This window comes from Lepidothrix coronata, unplaced genomic scaffold (genome assembly GCF_001604755.1).
Source record: "Lepidothrix coronata isolate B3197 unplaced genomic scaffold, Lepidothrix_coronata-1.0 Scaffold67, whole genome shotgun sequence".
NCBI classification, from domain to species: domain Eukaryota; kingdom Metazoa; phylum Chordata; class Aves; order Passeriformes; family Pipridae; genus Lepidothrix; species Lepidothrix coronata.
In genome coordinates, this window is record NW_016690247.1 from 4,488,016 (window position 1) to 4,503,973 (window position 15,958).

At 40.2% G+C, this 15,958-nt stretch overlaps 1 protein-coding gene across 2 annotated transcripts in view; it reads left to right on the forward strand.

The window, feature by feature from the left end:
• Positions 1–7,127, forward strand: part of KCNQ3 (potassium voltage-gated channel subfamily Q member 3) — a 204,881-nt gene extending 197,754 nt beyond the window's left edge. For both annotated transcript variants that reach the window (XM_017818331.1, XM_017818332.1), the window contains 2 exons: positions 106–190; positions 944–7,127. In XM_017818331.1, coding sequence (XP_017673820.1) covers positions 106–190; positions 944–1,681 — 823 coding nt within the window. In that variant the 3' untranslated portion in view covers positions 1,682–7,127. The remainder of the gene's footprint in view (positions 1–105; positions 191–943) is intronic.
• Positions 7,128–15,958: the final 8,831 nt, after the last annotated feature.

Here is a 15,958-nt window from a genome sequence, read left to right on the forward strand (position 1 = left end):
GAGGGTCTATAAGAATGCATCACCAAGATGTGAATTGTTTCTGATAGAAATTGCTTAATGCGATGCAAAAATTGAACACTAATTAGAGTTATTAATTCCTTGTAGAAATGATCCGTATGTAGCCAAAGCATCTACAGCAGACACTGAAGACCAAAGTATGATGGGCAAATTTGTCAAAGTTGAACGACAGGTATGTAATTTCATGACAATGATGGAGGCTGAGGTGCTTGTACAGAAATGGTAGAGCTGACATAAATTCTGTATGACTCTGGCTGCTCGTTGTTAGTTTTTCATGATAGAATTTACTTACCTGGGATGTGTGCATTTTGAAACCTGTTGAATCAATATCATTATATATGGCAGAAGATCCTAACCATGACGTTTAAGTGGGACTTTTTCATTTTCCTAAACACCATATTCATCACACCTGATGTTCTGTTGTGAGCAACCCCTTCTTCTGCAGGGTCTGGCACTCAAAATGATTGCCCCCAAAGGTATTTTTGGGCCCTATCAAAAGAGAAAGGGAATGAGTCCTGAAATGTAACCCTGATGTTGTGGGACTGTTGAGAGTTAGAGAATAGGTCTGTCTGCAGAGGTACTTCCATATGTTGTATTTTGGTAATGGCTATTTACCATATGGTATCAAGATTTTGTAATAATGTTGTAGACTGCTGGTGGACACTGGACTATTAAATATCCAGCTACACTAAGAATTTTTTTGGCACAGTTCATAGGGACAGGTCTTCTTATTCTGAGGCAGTTAGAGGATAAGCTGGCATTCACTGCAGTCCAGCTTGTGAGGGAAGGTCATGATTATCCTGTAATTACCTTCATGATCAATAAAGATCACACACCATTGCTGGAGGCAGTGCATGTATGGAAGCGTGGATTCTCTTGCTGAACAACTGACTTGAGGCAATGTCATGACATTGGTATTTTTCAGGTAAATGACATGGGGAAGAAACTGGATTTTCTTGTTGATATGCATATGCATCATATGGAACAGCTGCAAATACAAGTCGCCGAGATAAGTCCATTGAAAGAAACTGCTTCTCCTGCAAGGGAGAAGAGAGAAGAAAACAAATATTCTGAATTAAAAACAATAATATATAAATACACTGAGCAGTGTGCTCGTGAAACTCCTTACAACTTCCAGCAGGTTCCAGTCAACAAAGTCAGTCCTTATGGTTTCTCAGCACGAGGTCATACGACTCATTCACAACCTTTATCAACAGGTGGGCAAAACTCTGGCAAACTGCAAGCCACACCTTCCTCAGCTTCGTATGCAGAAAGGCCAACAGTCCTGCCTATATTCACGCTGATGGACTCCCAGGTTAGCTACCACTCCCAAGGAGACCTACAAAGCCCTTACTCAGACAAGGTGTCTCCAAGGCAGAGAAGGAGCCTAACAAGAGACAGTGACACTCCCTTGTCCCTTCTCTCAGTCAACCATGAGGAACTCGAGCGCTCCCCAAGTGGCTTCAGTATCTCCCAGGAGAGAGACGACTTCCCCTTTGGCCCCAACGGGGGATCGGCGTGGATGAGAGAGAAACGCTACCTAGCAGAGGGGGAGACAGACACAGACACAGACCCTTTCACACCAAGTGGCTCCATGCCTTTGTCTTCTACAGGAGATGGGATTTCAGATTCAATATGGACCCCTTCGAACAAGCCAGTCTAAAAGTGCGTGTGGGGGCAGTCACTGGTTGACTTCTCCGTGTAATGTAAGCATACTTTGTATATCTCACTTACTCTACACCCAAAGCTTACTAGTTCCAAACACCAATGGCTGCATAAGATGCATGTGATATTAGTGGTAGTCATTCTGCACCATTTCATACGATTTAATAATGCAGTTTTTTTCATGCTACCAAAACTAAGGAGCTTAGTTTTGAGCATGGTTTGCATGACTTTACCCTGTATAAATGGTACAGCTGATTTCTTCTATGATACATATCTATCTGATACTCTTCAATACAACAATGGTGAATTGATAACAGGCAAGATATGGTGGTCCTTGCTATATTTTGTAAACAGAGCAGCAAAGTAAAAATATTTTCAGGAACAATATCCCTTTGTGGAAACATAATGTATTAATCATTTTTCAGTATAAGTCAATCTCTAACCAACCTAGCCAAGAACTTCTAATGTCAAAAGCAGGGAAAAAGCTGAGACAAAGTATGACCTTATTGAAATGGGTTTCTGAACTAAGTGTTTCTCATGTGATTTCTTATATAATTACCCCTGAAATATAATGTTGAAATTAAGTTAAGGGTAGAATTTTAAATCATCAAAACCACCTTCTGGGATTGATCATAGCTATTTATTTATTGTAAAATGTAAATATAAATCCCTCAAACTACTTTGAAAGTCTTCACTAGTGTTTATAAAATTGCTCTAAGTGTGACTGCAATGCTATTTTATAGAAAATCTTTCGCTAAATCGATTTGTTACTTATGGGGCCAAATTTTCTTTCTGTTCCAAAAATAAGGTTATTCAGTGTAGGGAAGTCCAGGTTTATACACTCCACTCGTTTACTGATTTGTGTGCTGCTAAGTAAGATGCATAATGTAACACTGCCTCAGTTTCCCAGTCTGTTAACTGGGAATTATACTTCCACACGTAAATGCAGGTTGTAAGGCTCAAGTCACTAATATTTGCCAAGTGCTTTGAGCTCCTCAGATGTGCAGAACATCATTATTCTGTCTTCTGTGAGTCCCACAGTGTGAGATGCTGCCAGGATCTCTTTCTCTCTGTTTACTGCTTCTCTTGGAAATAGACTGCTCCAAATCCATGAATGTTTGCCATATTTAAAATCTATGTATGAATAAATAAACACCATTTTTGTCACCTGTCCCTGAGCAGCAGAGGGGTCAGGATGCTCCCTAAGCCTTGGCCAAATATTATTTTCACAGAAATTGGATATTATATTGAGGGAGAGCAGGAAATTCATTCAACCCACTGGGAAGAAACAAATCAAAGATCTCACCAGCGGGAATGTAGTACCTAAAAAGCTAGTGAAACTAAGCCTATCTGAATATCCTATGCAGGTCTTACCTGTGTCAATCAAGGTGTCCATAAAATAACATCCATTTGATTTCAAGTTTGATGGCTGTACACTCTTTACAGCTGGTGGGAAATTAAACTGCAGTCAGTGAGCACAGGGTACAAGAACCAAGGCACACGTCAGCTTTAGGATGAGATTAATCTCACCTTTAACTCAATTATCTACAATGACCAAATTACTACCAGCTTCACAGGGAGTAGAGGGTGACTTACTTCGATGTCAAATGATCAGAGACACCCACAGTGAGTGGGAAGGCTCTCACCTCTACCCCACTGATCCAAGGTGCAGCCTCTCTGTCATGGCTCCTGTCAAAACGACACCTGTCACTCCACACAATTGCCAGAGCACTGACCAACAAAGACACAAGCATTTGGTTCATGTAAGATGTTAGAAAGTGGTCTTTCTGTAGTGACTGCTGGTATTATACTGCAGCTGCATAACTGAGCATCCTTTGCACACCCAGTCAGAGCACAAGAACACGTTACTGGGCTTCCCAGTAGTTACTGGGTATTGAACAGCCCTGGATAGAGTGCACTTGAATAAAAAATGTTTTGTTGGGTTTTGCCCACCATAGGAAAAGTTCATGTTCAATTCCTCAGCATTGTTGACATCTCCTAACAGTAATTCCATCCAGGGAGCTTCTTCTCCTTTCCAGATGTAGGCATTGCCTTCATCTTCATTATTTATTCTGTATTGGAAGAGACATCTAAAGGATTAGGATCTTCTTACTTCATCTGCTTCTGCTAAATCATGCTGCATCCTTTTGGGATGGATCTTCAGGGAGAACAAATTGCTGTTGTTAGTGGAGTAAATAATGCAGACCAGTTACAGCCTTTGAAGACTGGCCTGAGTCCATGGAGCTGTTCTGAGGCTGGTAACTATGACGACATGAGGCACAATTTTGGTAATTACTTAATTGACAGAATAGCCATTGACGTGAAAGATAATCTCTGTTTGGTGCAATTTTTGTGGCTAAATTTGCAGAGAATAAAACTAACTCACAAACTCATTATAATTTGGTATATTGAGAAGAATTCTTTGGGCTTTGATGATTCTTGGAAGTACCTGGTTTGCACCTGCTGCAGGCTTTCTGATATAGGAATAGATGCCTGTGGCAAATCATGAGATTTAACCCTCACACAACAAGAGAATGAAAAACAATGAAAAATGATTTTGACATTGCTACACTTCTGAAATTGGTGTAAGTGTATGCTAGACCAGCCTGCTTATTTGTCAAGGGCCTGTCATTCCTACTGATTTCATCTGAGTTTGGTCCTTCTTAAAATGCTTTCTAGATTGGAGCAATCAAAAATCAAGGCAGCCAAAAAGCAGGTACAATCTGAGAAATTTGTTTGTGACTGTCTTTGACAGTGTCTGTGCCATGCAGTTCCCTGTCCAATTCCCACTTAAATTCTTCAGTTCGAGTTTCTATTCTTTCCCATGCCAGGTGATATAAAAGGAATCTTCACTTACTATTAAATCTGGCTGAAAATCCATAAATAGCCTCATTATAAAGGTATGTTCTTTCCGAGAGAAAATCCAAGCAAGGGTAGAGGCTTGGATGAGTCTTCACCTGCACAGAGTGCAGCCCCAGAGAAAGCAGGATTTGGGCTGCCCTGCACTCTGGTAAGTGTACACACTTACCAGCTCAACTGCCTTTAAGTCAGTGTTTTTTATGGCCTGTCATCACCAATTTGCTATATGCAGCTTAAAGGCACCAGGTCAGGTATTAGCAGCCACATCATGAAATATTTAATGATTTGCTAACTGGCCAGATGAGGTCTGCCTCTTCTCAAAAAGCACTGGTGGTAAACTCAACAAGACCCTCTGCAGGGGACATCTGTGGAATCTGTGGAGAAGACCCAAGAAATGGGACAAGGAAGATCTGATTGGCTTATTTTATTTTTTCCTACACACTTCTTCACACTGAAACCAGTCGCTGCTCTGTTCAGAAGGGTGATGTGCTTAGCAGCTCTCTGCCCTCTACATCATCTGGATTAAAAATAGGGTGTGCATCAGTTCTGCTGTCTGTGATGACCACAGACAATGTGTCAAGGTGTCACCAACCAGGGGAGATCTGGAGACCATCCCTGGTCTGGGATGTGCACATGAACTTCATCAGACTGTAGTTCAGATGAGTCCACAGAGTGCATCCACCTTTGAACTGCAGTTTATGTGCCTGCCATAGATACTGGACAAAACAAAATAAACTATGTGAGACCCTGGTAACATTTAGAAGGTCAGGATCTTTTTCCACATGCAATTCACAATTTCATTGGAGAGAGCTGTCTGGGTCAACAATAGTCTTCACAATAGGAATGAATTAGATTTATTCCTTCTGTTTCTGTGTGATGGTTCAGTTTAAGAGCTACCAATGCTCTTCGGGTCAGATCTTTCTAGCATATCAACTGACACTTTGTTTACATGTGGTTAATATAAAAGAGAACTGACCACTGGAATCCACTCTTTGATGACTCTTAATTCAGTCCTTGAGATATTTTTCATAATCACAAAGTGTGGAGCTTTTCTCTGTTCTCCTTGAAGTCAGAAACCTTCTCAGACTGATGCAGTGGGAGCAAGGCTGAGTCCTAACCTGCTTTTATTTGTGAATTTCTGTATGATAGACGGCATTGATCTGGAAACATTTTTCTGGGCTACATTTTAGCCTGATTTTCAGTCCCTAGTGAATGCCACACATCTGAAAGTTTTCAAAAAGGTGAATCTGTGTTTACATTGTGTGCCTCTCTTTGCAGCATTATTGTCAGTTGAGGTTCCTCACTTTAGATTCAAAGTAGGAATACTTGATTAAGGCAGAAGGGAATGTTCAGTTGAAGTATGCAGGTATAGAAAGTGTGGTTTATGCTCTAATTAAGGAGAACTTTAAAAAAAGGTCTAGTCGGGTAATGGCTGTTGTCGCTGCCTTGGCTTTTCCCTGCACTGAATTAATCAGTTTGGCTCCCATCAAAATAAAAGGAAATTCAACATGTGGAGAGATTGATTAAAAAGTCCCTAAACTGACTTCGGCTATATTTGCTCTGTTTTTATCTGTAACTTTGCTGCATTGTTACGGTTCAGAGTGGAAGTAGTTTAAAATTTTTCTGCTCCAAGTTGTGGCCCAGGAGCACCACAAACTCAACCCGACCTGAACCTGCGCTCAGCGGGGCCGCTGCCTCGTGGCCTTCAGGCGAGCACCGAGGTCCAACCAGTTTGCAAGATCACAGCCTAAAGCAGTCAGAAAATTCAGAGTAAGGAGTGAATTCGGCCTTGCTGGGAGCCCAGTTGCTGCAGAGGTGTCATATCTGCTTAGGTAAGAGCTAAATTCGTACTGCTTTACTGAAGAGCAGGTGAGAAAGAGCTGGATCTTGACTCCTTGCACCCCACAGCCCCCACCACCATGCTTTAGGTGCCTAAGAGGGCAAACCTAAATTTTCTGAATTTGGTGGGATATCACTTTTTCAGGAGCCCAGCTGAATGTGGATGTTCACCCTGGAAGACTATTTTCAGAGGTACAGAGGAATAAGGGGCCATTTTCAAGTGTTTTTAGCTGGGCACTGTGGGAATAAAGATCCTGGGTATCAGTTTTGCTTCTGATTATTTAGGCTGTAAGTATTGATTCTTCCAAATTCAGCTTTGAGTAGCTTCCCTCTGAAGTTAAGTGAAACAAAATACTGAAAGTGGGATCCTATTCCATCGCCGAGAACGTGTTGGGACTGAAGGTTACATAGCCAACTGCATTTTGTTTTCTAGTTATAGCATCTTATTATTACTAGTATTTGTGCCTTGCTCACTGAAATTTTCTCCATGCTACAAAGATGCTTTTTCAGATTCTGGCTGACAAGGGAACACAACTTTTATACAAGTGGCCTTTAGTGCTCTTTATAATATTATTTATTGTAATTTTTAAACAGTACGTGTAATTTCTATTCTGGCACTGTCCAATATTTGAACAACTTTAATATGTTTATTTCAATATATTATGCAAACAATACTTCTTAACTGATTTTTTTATGTTCTGTCTTTAAAAACTGCACCACTTATTAATAAATAGAAATTTCAATTATGATGTGGATGGATTTATTTTCATTTAAATCACAATATCTTCACGCATATTCAAAGAACACATTGTCAAATGTACTCCCAGCATAGACATTGACAAAGACCCTTTTGACTTCATCTAGGCAGGACTGAACTCACAGCTACAAGTAGGTTTTGTCTGGCTTCCACAGCTAGTCCTGTTTTAATACAGTACACAGTAGATCCCACTGTTTGTGACTTCTTTTGATTTAGTGTCCATGTGACTTACACGGCTTTGAGCATATGTCTGTGGGGAAATGAAAACTGGGGGAAAATACATTCATTTTAGAGACAATAATATGCTAAAATATTATGAAACTGCAAACAAAATATATAGAGAACACAGTAATGGCACATGAGTGAACGAAATATCCTCTGCAGGGAAATTGCTTGAATTCTGCCCTTGGTTGAGTTGCAGCATTTCTATGTGGTCTTGTGTCTGAATGAGACAGGAAGGGAAAAACATCAAAAGTCACCTCTTCACAAAGCAGCTGGACTCAGTGAGGTCATTTCAAGGCATTCCCTGTGGCTTCCTGGCTGTCACCAAAGAACCTGCTCTGCTCAACACTTGAAATACAGCCTAGAAAAGGTTTCTTATTTTTTTTGTGGTAAGTAAAAAATTATTCAGCATTTATTCTGTGTCTTATCCCACTTCTGTATCCTTGTAAAGTGAGGATAATTAAAAAATCCTTTAGTACTGCAACATCATGTTGTGATGCTTTTTGAGTTAGTTTGTTAGTTTTAAATGGATTTATTCAAATGAAAATAATAAATCAATAAGAAACGGGATGAGTACCAGGCTTTCACAGCCAAGTTCTATCACTTTGTCCAAAGATTGACAGTCTGTTTTTTTTAAACCAATGCACCAGAGCCTGGAATTCTGAATCTCTCGGGTTCGGTTTTCCACACGGCTCTGAAGACTATGTACAACACTAGCACTTTCTCTATTCCCTACATATTTTTTGAGAAAAACACAAAGGTACTTCAAATAAATTTTATAGGCAACATTACCCCACATCATCACTGATGACTTAGCAGTGAATGTCCCAGCTTGAACTGAAGAGCAGCTGCTCAGCAGCCACAGCAATGACATTTAAATGGTGTTTCACAGATGCAATGGGTGAACCACTCAGCTTTTGTTCACCTGCACTGAAATGTATTGCATTAACATTTCCCCTTGGCTGTCACCCAAATACAGAAGCCTGACAAATCACTAGATTTCAGTAAGGCACTGAGTCTGATCTTTTAAGAAACAGATTCTAAAATGGTAACAAGGTGTGATACCTATCCTCAGACAAAGCCCTGCTTATATCCAGGAAGTTTTTCCCTCCAACAAGCTATGCTTATGTTTATATGGGACTTCTGAGGTCTTATATAATTGTCCTCCTCCTAAGCAGAGTAAGACTTAAGACTTAACAGTTTAGAAAGGGTAAATATTGATGCATCCATATAGCTTAAGCAACAGTGTCAGGACTGGAAGTTTCTCAGTGTATCCTTCTCTATCTTCTCAAGATGCTTTGATTTTTAAGACTTACCAGAGTAAAATGATCACTTGATTAACATAAAGCATCCTCTTTGAGCACAGAGAATGGATGGAATCAGGAATGCCAAGTCCCATGGCACAGAGCAGCAGGAGAGCTAGACTGTCTTTAAAGAAATTGCTCTCTAAGATGATGGCTGATGGCCTGGTGTGCTTGAGACAGCACCACAGCTTTTATCCTGTTTCCTTGTGCCAGATGTAGATGGTCAGCAGAATACGACAAAGAACCACGAAAAAAGATGTGAGATGTGCTATGAATGTTTTGGCAGATTTGATGGGATCAGTTATGTGTCTGGCACATATCCTAACAGAAATAAAATTGCTGGATAGGTCAATAAATATTTTTCTAAGTAAGTTCTGGACAGCTGCAACTTCTCTGTATCTTATCAAAGCTTTATGAGACTCTGTATTTACAACTTCTCTGTATCTTATCAAAGCTTTATGAGACTCTGTATTTACAAATGCCAAATGCTTGATCACAAACTAACATCTTTGGAAGCCCCAAAGGAGCAGTGCACACTAGCGTGAGGGTCTGTAAATATCTCGTGTGATGTATCTAACACACAGATAACAAAGAAGACCACTCGGACTTCATGCCTCTCATCCCTTCATATTTTCACAATTCCCATGCCTCCTTTTTTTCAGTTTTTCTCCTTTTTCTGCCCTAAGAATATGCTTGAATTCATAAAAGTTTTACAATGTCAGAAACTTCAAAAGAAAGTATTGCCTGCTTTAGACAAACAAATATACAAAATATTCTTACTGAAAACAGTAAAAGTGAATGCTTGTAAAGTTTAATGCTCATTCTTTTCAGGAAGTTTTCTGGTGTTAGTACCGATCTTAGCAAAATATTGATAAGAAGAATTAAAGAAAGAATGTTATAAAGGGCAGGAATTCTTTGCAATTCTAAATACATTTTCTGAAAGAAAGTTCTATGAATGGGAATAAATACATGTTTATATGTATAACTACATATTTAGGGTTCAGCAAAGCAATGTGCTGGGTCCTGCACTTGGGTCACAACAAGCCCAGGAAGCACTACAGGCTGGTGAAGAGTGTCTGGAAAGGTGCCCAGAGGAAAAGGACCTGGGGATGCTGATCAACAGCCACTGAATATGAGCCAGAGTGTGCCCAGGTGGGCAAGAAGGCCAAGGGCATCCTGGCTTGTATCTCAGTGTGACCAGCAGGACCAAGGAAGTGATTTGTCCCCCTGTACTCAGCACTGGTGAGGCCACACGTTAAATCATGTGTCCAATTTTGGGCCCCTCGTGACAAGAAAGACATTGAGGTGCTGGAGCATGTCCAGAGAAGAGCAACAGAGCTGGGGAAGGATCTGGAGCACACATCCTATAAGGAGAGGCTGAGGGACTTGGGGCTGTTCAGCCTGGAGAAAAGGAAGCTCAGGGGAGATCTTATCACTCTCTACAACTCCCTGAAAGGATGTTTGGAGCCAGGTGGGGTTTGGCCTCTTCCCCAGGCATCAAGTGACAGAACAAGAGGAAATGGCCTCAAGTTGCACCACAGGAGGTTAGATTTGATATTAGAAGAGACTTCTTCAATGAAAAGGTTGTCAAGCACTGGAACGGGCTGCCCAGGGAAGTGGTGGAATCACCATCCCTAGAGACATTTAAAAAATGTGTAGATGTGGCACTTGTGGACGTGGTTTAGTGGTAGACTTGACAGTGCTGGGTTAATGGTTGGACTCGAGGATCTTAGAGGTCTTTTCCAACCTTAGTGACCCTATGGTTTTATATACAGTTTTAAGAGATGAAATATTATTCTTCTAAAAAAAACTGACAAATAAACATAATTACATTTAGAGAATTATCCTTAATGGAACTTTTGCATAAATAAATAAAATAGAAGAACATTGATAACATGTGAAGTTAAATTCAAATGAAAATAAACTTTATAGCACTAGTGAATTTCTTAATAAAATAAACTTGTAATAAACATCTTGTAAAATTATAATGGCAGAGGACTAACAGAGAAGTGTTGAACTGCAATCAGGCTTTTTCAGAACAAATGGAATGTACACAATTGATACTTTTTTAAAGAAAGTTTATTAACCAATTATTCAAATGTGCTTTCATGGAAACACTTGCCACAGTATAAGGAAGTGTAACTGAAAATAAGAATTCAATCCTCTGGAGTAAGCTTGGGTTAGGTTTGCTTCTTTGTTCTTTATTTAAAATCAACATTTCCTTCTCTATTGTACATCAGCATCTGGTGAGAGAAGGGGCACAGCTGGACATGTGTTTTCCTACTAGGCATATAAAACAGCTTTGTAAGATGCTTTAGGTACTATAATATTCCATGTACCACAGCTCATTTTTAGGGTCCAGATGGTTCATACCTCAGCCAGGGTGGAGGGTGGTGCTACCTGAGGACAGTGGCAGACCAAGACAGAGCAGGTGAGAGGGGATGCTGGCTGGTGATGCCATCACAAGAACGTGTCTGGAGCCCTTGCAGTCACTCACACATATCACAATTGCTATGTAGAAATGTGGTGTTTAAAACATGTTTAAAAGACTAAGAAAAAGCAGAAGGAAGAAATAATGCATTGCTTTCACACTTTCTCAGCCCACAGAGAGATAAAGCACCAACATTCAGATTTCATTTTCTCCCTCCTTACCAGAACAACGCACCACACTGTCCTCTCTCTTACAGATAAACTACAAGCATTTCCTTGATTGTGTGTTTATTTGAATTGCATTAGCAGGGACTTAACCTGCCTAACCTTCAGCAAATGAATGCATTTACTCAGTATTTTATATGAATTATAACTCTGTTACTAAGAGACGCTAAAAATGTGTTCTTTTCCTGTTCTGGATTTTGGGATGCTAGTTACGGGCACAGTTCTGCCACACAAAGGGATGCTGGAAAAAGAAATCATGTAAAGACTATACTCCTGAGAAAGCTAGTTACTCAGAGGGATGCTCTGAGTGAGAACACAGCATTGTCCCCAAGAGTCAAAGTTGGGGCTGAACAATAGCCCCCTCCCTGGTCACCTGAGCATTGCTCGGCAGCTGAGGAAAGTTAAAATTACAGAGTCCCAGGGTAAAATGCAGCATGAGGCAAAACCTGCTGAAAGTCTAATTATCCTCACAGCCAAACATCAAACGGCTGGAACTGATCCCAGTGCACACATCTTCCTGGCTATACCTGGTTTTGTCAGCTGTTACAGAGAGGACTTTCATCCCAGCCTTCTTGATGTGATATTGAGCAACTGGTAATTAAGTCAGTAAAAGTAAGTCTTGTCAAAGAAAAGGTATTTCCATATTCCACAAGCTGCAGCATTTAGTCACGAGTCACAAAATTTTCCTTTTATCACACCAGTAACTTCCATACAGAATTAAATAATTTTAGATGCAATGACATGCCTGTGCATAATGCTCTTTTGTGAAAGGCAGAGTGAAAGAAAACAAAGGTAAGATTGTGCATGAATGTGCACAGACATACATGCACATTACACATTACATGTGTAAGCATGTAATTTACCAGCTATAGCTCTAATAAATTGGCTGCAGTTGCCTTCCAGCTTATGAAATTCTTGGTGAAGGCAGGGTTTTCAGGCAGACGGAGAGACAGCCCAACCACACACATAACCTGATCACTAAAGCACTTTTTATTTCATAAACTGACTGTGAATCCACTTAGTTTTCCTTTTATTAATTGCTACAAGGTTGTGAGTTATTTCACAAACTGGAATGTTTTTTGGCTTCTGATAAAATTAGTGAACGGACAACCACTGGCTTTTAACAGTTTGCATCTAAACTCACTGATATCAGAGGAATCACTTGCAGTCCACTAGATTAAATGGGAGCAGAATATTATCCACTGTTTCCAACAGTGATCATCTCTTGGGTACTACTAAACATCACTCAGCATCACTGAAATCGCCCTATGTCATTGTTGTGACCAGATCTCTCTCTCCCTTCCTCAACACTTCACCGTGATGCCAAGCAATTTTCTGTTTTAACTGTCATTTTATTCCTTTTGAGGTTTCACACTTAAGACACACTTCTGGTTTCATCTCTGTTGTCCTGACAATGTCCCTTGTTTGAATTGAAGGATGGCTAAAGCTTTACCAAAGGAGCTTAACCTTGTCTACCTCTCACCATCAAAGGTGGCGTTGGTCTAACTGCAGTAAGATGAGCTGTTCCTTTAAAAGGGAAAAAAAATCCTCCATAATTCAATTCTGCTGCCAAAAGGAGCTTCCAATACACACCTGACCTGCCACAGAGCCTTTCCATGCGGGATTCAACAGGCACTTTTTGTGCTTATGATTGTGTTACCTCTAGTTAGTCCTTCAGGGATTAAGATGATCATTTTCACAGGATTTTAGGGAAAGATTGTCAAGCCTGTCTACTCAAAGTTTTTCACAAAGTGTTTATTAAGACCTGGCAATAACCTCCAGTTTTATATAGGCTCTGAAGATTACAATCTTTGTCAAGAGAAGTCAGGTAAGTTGATATTAACTATTCCAGATCTTGATGTTTTCGCACGTATTTGGAGGAAACCATTTCAGCTGTGTTATTAAAGCTCAGTGGAAATGTAGCAAATGAAATGTATTTTTAATAAATGTATATTTATTGCATTTTATTGCATTCTCACACAAATAAACCTGAACTTAAAAAGTAGTTGTAGCAATGTAATGAAGTATGCAGTTGTAACATGGGCATATTTTCACATTAACTTGAAATATTTCTTTAGAGCTCGTGCATGATGGTCTTCTTAAAATGAGAGATGACCTTTAGATGTTGGAACTGAATGAAGGTAAGGGAATTCTCTTAACTTCTGTTCTGCTCTGTTAAGCGTGAAGACATGAGGGAACTACTTGATATCTCATTGAACTCTGTTTGTACAAGAAAAATGGAAACAATTCAAACTTCATGGTTACCTGCTACATTAAAATGAGTTCTACTGAAGCACAGCTAATAAACACATTGGTTTCAGATGGCTGTTAGCCCAGAGTACCAGAGAGGTATTTAATGAGAGGTATTTAATAAGAGGTCTTCATGAGTGAATAAAGGTAATCAAACTGGATTAAAATCTCGCAGTTCAGCAGTTCAAGGAACTCTGGATCAACAGTTCTAAGTAAAATGAATTCTACTAATATCATTCAGCTTAAAATAAACAGAGGAGGATTATCATATCCAGCAGAGGTGAAGGAGAATTTGTAACCAAAGGCTTGGCCTTCAGTCTGTATCAGATAAATGTTTGGAAGGAAAACATTTTCTGAGTCAGTTTATGGGATTTCTCTCTGCTCACAGCTGTGTGGCACCTGTGCCTTCAGTGCCTGTGAATCTCAGTATGGTTTGAAATGAAAACTGTGATTTTGAGCTGGAGGACAATAAGGGTTTCATATTTGCAATCTGGACATGTATTTCAGTCATCACAGTAGTGTCACTTCAAGAGAGATACGGTTACAAAGTAATAAAGACTTGCCCATGATAAATGAAAATTAGATATCAAATAAGCAGAGCAACGCAAATGTGACATGTATCGTAAGAGTTAATATTACTAATATTCACACTGCTGAGAGATAAGGTATTTCAGGCAACAGCTCTAGGAATTTTTGTCACACATGGCTTTGAAACTTAGACAGCATAAATTTCAGATGGTTAATGTTGGCAATAGATTTTGGGAAGCAGCTAAAAGCTAATGCTTCAAAATTAAATCAGCCTCTACCAACTGAGGAGCAAAGGTGGTCCGTAGTGATGTCCCCAGTATTAGGACTTATCTGCAATTTCTTTTTAAGCATCTTCTACTGGCCGGGGGTAAATCTGGCATTCAGGCAAAACAAACACTCCCATGAATGGAGGATTTTTCATCATTTTATACCAACAATATTCAATATTTGTTTGCTAGAAGTAGGACAAGATTTGTCTTATTACGATCCATTCTTCCAGGTTATAAATGTTGTCTCAATCCTTAGATGCTTTGCCTGGTTGAGTCTGTAGCGTGTTATGGCCACACTAATGCCCTCTCTGAATTCCTGCTGGAAATCAGCATTGTATGTGGAGAAAATTCTGTTTGTTAGCATGGAGGAAGAGCTCAGCAGGTAGAACAGCAGGGAACTGACAGTTTAGGTGATCGAGAAAGCATCTCCAAATATGCAAGGGATGCTTGGAAGCACAGCTTTGCACCTCACTCTATTTTGTTTGTACTTTTACAGCTGTTTTTCCTCTTTCTCTCTCTCATTCAGTGCTTTGTAAGATGGTCCTTTCGTGTGTTAATCCTCTTGCCTCTTCTCTGTCTCTTAGGAATATGCTCTCTCTAGACCCTGCTCTCACCTGCTGATGTCAGATTACTTTTCCCTGGCCCACCACCATGAAAAACTCTGAGCCAGTTTAAATAAATCAGTAATAAGTTAGATCTTTGACAGGAAATTATCTACCATCTACCACTTTACTTACGGACCTTTATAAAACAGCTGCGTTTGCCCATCAGTCTGTGAAATGCTTTTACCAAGGATTTCAGTGTTAGTCAAAGTGTGATTCACTGGTGACTGAGGAGAGCCCATGTTCCTCAAAGAAAGTCCTAGAATTCAAAATTCCTCACTCTGGATGAGCACTGGCCTTTGATCTATAGAGGCAGACTGAAAATGGGGCAGGGGATGCCCTCTGCTCCCGCCTCCTGGGTCTATTATTTGCCATGCAGACAAAATCCTTGTGAAGGACAGAGGTGTGGGGTCTTTCAGGGCTGCAGGGACTCTCCAGCCAACCAGCCCCACACCTCAGGGACAGTACAGTGGTAGCAGTTCTGTTGGCCATGTTTCCTGCTGATGTCCCTTGGGTCAGTGAGCACAGAGACAGCAATGGCTTGGTCACACTTGTGTGCAGGGAATAGGTCATGAGGAATATGCTCAGAGGGTCTGTGGCCCATAAACACTGAATCATCATCATGAGGCATGACTCATCCTAATGCAAATTTTTCAGAGCCAAGGAGACACTCACTTCTCACAGAACAATCCAAATTCATAATAAAAAATACAAATCTTGAGCAGAATCCAGACGTGGATTAGTTTTATACCTGTCTCCACGCAGACTAAATCACTTCTATCACATCAGGATGTGAATGGGCTTGAGCTACCCTACTAGTCTCTCCTAAGTACAGAGTCCACAGATCAATGAAAAAAAAAGCTGTTACAAGTCCCAGCAAGCTTCATAACATCAGAGAGTGGAAGTGGGGATAGCCTTACCAGGCAGGGTGTCAGGCCCTGTGATTTTCAGGACAGCAATATATTCATGATCTGTAATCTAGTAGTTTGT